This window comes from Herpailurus yagouaroundi, unplaced genomic scaffold, assembly GCF_014898765.1.
Source record: "Herpailurus yagouaroundi ecotype Mexico unplaced genomic scaffold, PumYag 185, whole genome shotgun sequence".
In the NCBI taxonomy this organism is placed as follows: Eukaryota; Metazoa; Chordata; class Mammalia; order Carnivora; family Felidae; genus Herpailurus; species Herpailurus yagouaroundi.
Genome location: NW_024412416.1, coordinates 836,856 through 838,861, shown reverse-complemented (window position 1 = coordinate 838,861; position 2,006 = coordinate 836,856). Strand labels below are relative to the sequence as shown.

Sequence of the window (2,006 nt, the reverse complement as noted above, 5' to 3'; positions counted from 1 at the left end):
CTCTAGTCGCTCCAGCCAAAGACCTGAGTGTCATCCTGGCAACGTCCTCCCAGCCCGTCCCCCTGCTGGGCACCGCCACCCGGAACCCTGCCGCCTGCCCCCCTTGTCTCTGGCGTCCCTGTTCCTGCCGCCCCTCCCGCCCCAGCACACCAGGCACAGACGTCTGTGCCGCCCCCGCACTCCGCGTCTAGCGACTGTCACTCCTGGACCAGAGCCCCAGCGCTGGGCAGTCCTCCTGCTGTCTCTGGACTGATCAGGGGGTGGCTTTCTCTGCCCCGACAGCCCCTTGTCACCTCCATACAGCAGTGAGTGTGGCTGTGACAGTTATGCTCGCGAGGGTCCCGGGCATTATTCTGGGGGTTCACGCACTTTAGCTTGTCCAACAACATAACAGACATGCGTCCGCTGTTGGTTCCTCCGCTTCCCAGGAGCCCAGGGACGGGCCGCGAGCTTGACCCGCCTCCAAGTCCCCTACACCCAACAGAGGTGCTTCCTGGGGCCGCTCCTGTCTGTCCACCGCTGTAACCCCAGCACGAGAAGAGTGCTCGGTACACTTCCGTGCAGTGAATCGAGGCACGCTGCACCCAGCGGGCACCCACTTCCCAGGGGATGCTCTCGTGGGTTTCCTCTGCCGTCCTCCCAGCATACCTGGCTGTTGAAAAGTGGCTTTTCTGCAGTTTGTTGGCAAACGGGACTTTGGGGGCCCCACTTGCTCCTCACAATATCCAAAGCATGGGCTCTGTTAACATCATGAGTCTGGGCCCGGCTGATGTGGCAGCAGGCACTTTGCGAAACAGCTAGACTGATAGCAGCAGACGCGGCTGCTTCTGTGGACACCTGGTAATCAGAGATATCTTCTTCCCGGTGCAGCATTATTTCACGGTCAACTTCAGCCACGAGAACCAGAAAGCCCTGGAGCTGAGGACAGAGGACGCCAAGGATTGTGATGAGTGGGTGGCAGCCATCGCTCATGCCAGGTATGTCTCACCCACCCCACGGTCCTGGCAGGAGAGGCTGAGCCCAGGGACCCCGTCCAGAGCAGACCCAGGCCCTGGAGTGGGAGGGCGTGGAAAGGAGGGGAGCGGAGAAGGAGCCGTAAGGGAAGGCCTCTTGGGAGGGGGCGCCCCTCAGAGCCCCGAAGCTCCGGGTCTGTAGCTCCCTTGGGTGTCCCAGGAGCCAGATGGGGACAAAAGCAAAGGGCTCTAGTATATGCTGCAGAGAAAGTGGGGCTCCACGCTGGATTGAGTCTTTTGGGTCCTGGAGAGGTGACAGGCTTGTGGTCTGGGGTGTGGCTCCACAGCTGACAGTCCCCTGGCAGAGCTGAGTACTATCCGAGGACAGGGACACCCGGATTCACTCCTCCCAACAGGTGATTTTTGTGGCTCAGTAGAGAGAGGTGTGTTTCTGTGTCCGTCTGCCTATTACATGCAAGGTCCTGAAGGCAGAGACCAAAAGCGATCCAACATCCCTAAGACTTATAGAGGCCTGAGCAAGTGCTCAGCAAAGTGGATTGGAAGAAGGCAGGATGAACGAATGGATAGAGGGTGGATGGGAGATTGGATGTTGAGTTTGTGAAAGATGAATGGGGGGTGGATGGGTAATTAGCGGATGTGTTTACAGTATGAGTGACGGTGGATCCATAGACAGCTGTGGGTGGATGGGTGGGTGGTGGGTGGATGGATGGATAGGCGGGTAGATGTAAGGATGATCGGATGGACGGATGGATGGGTGGATGGACGGTGGGTGGGTGGAGGAATGATTGGGTAGGTGGGTGGGTATATGAGTGGGTGGATGGATATGTGGATGGACGGATGATGAATGACGGACGGTGGGTGGGTGGAGGGATGATTGGGTAGGTGGGTGGGTATATGAGTGGGTGGATGGATATGTGGATGGACGGATGGATGAATGACGGACGGTGGGTGGGTGGAGGGGTGATTGGGTAGGTGGGTGAGTATATGAGTGGGTGGATGGATATGTGGATGGACGGATGGAAGGATGGATGG

General features: G+C 58.5%; 1 protein-coding gene across 2 annotated transcripts in view; it reads left to right on the top strand.

Annotated features, from left to right (window-relative positions):
• Positions 1-2,006, top strand: part of RASGRF1 (Ras protein specific guanine nucleotide releasing factor 1) — a 97,277-nt gene that overhangs the window by 24,453 nt on the left and 70,818 nt on the right. For both annotated transcript variants that reach the window (XM_040493447.1, XM_040493446.1), the window contains exon 2: positions 871-977. In XM_040493447.1, coding sequence (XP_040349381.1) covers positions 871-977 — 107 coding nt within the window. The remainder of the gene's footprint in view (positions 1-870; positions 978-2,006) is intronic.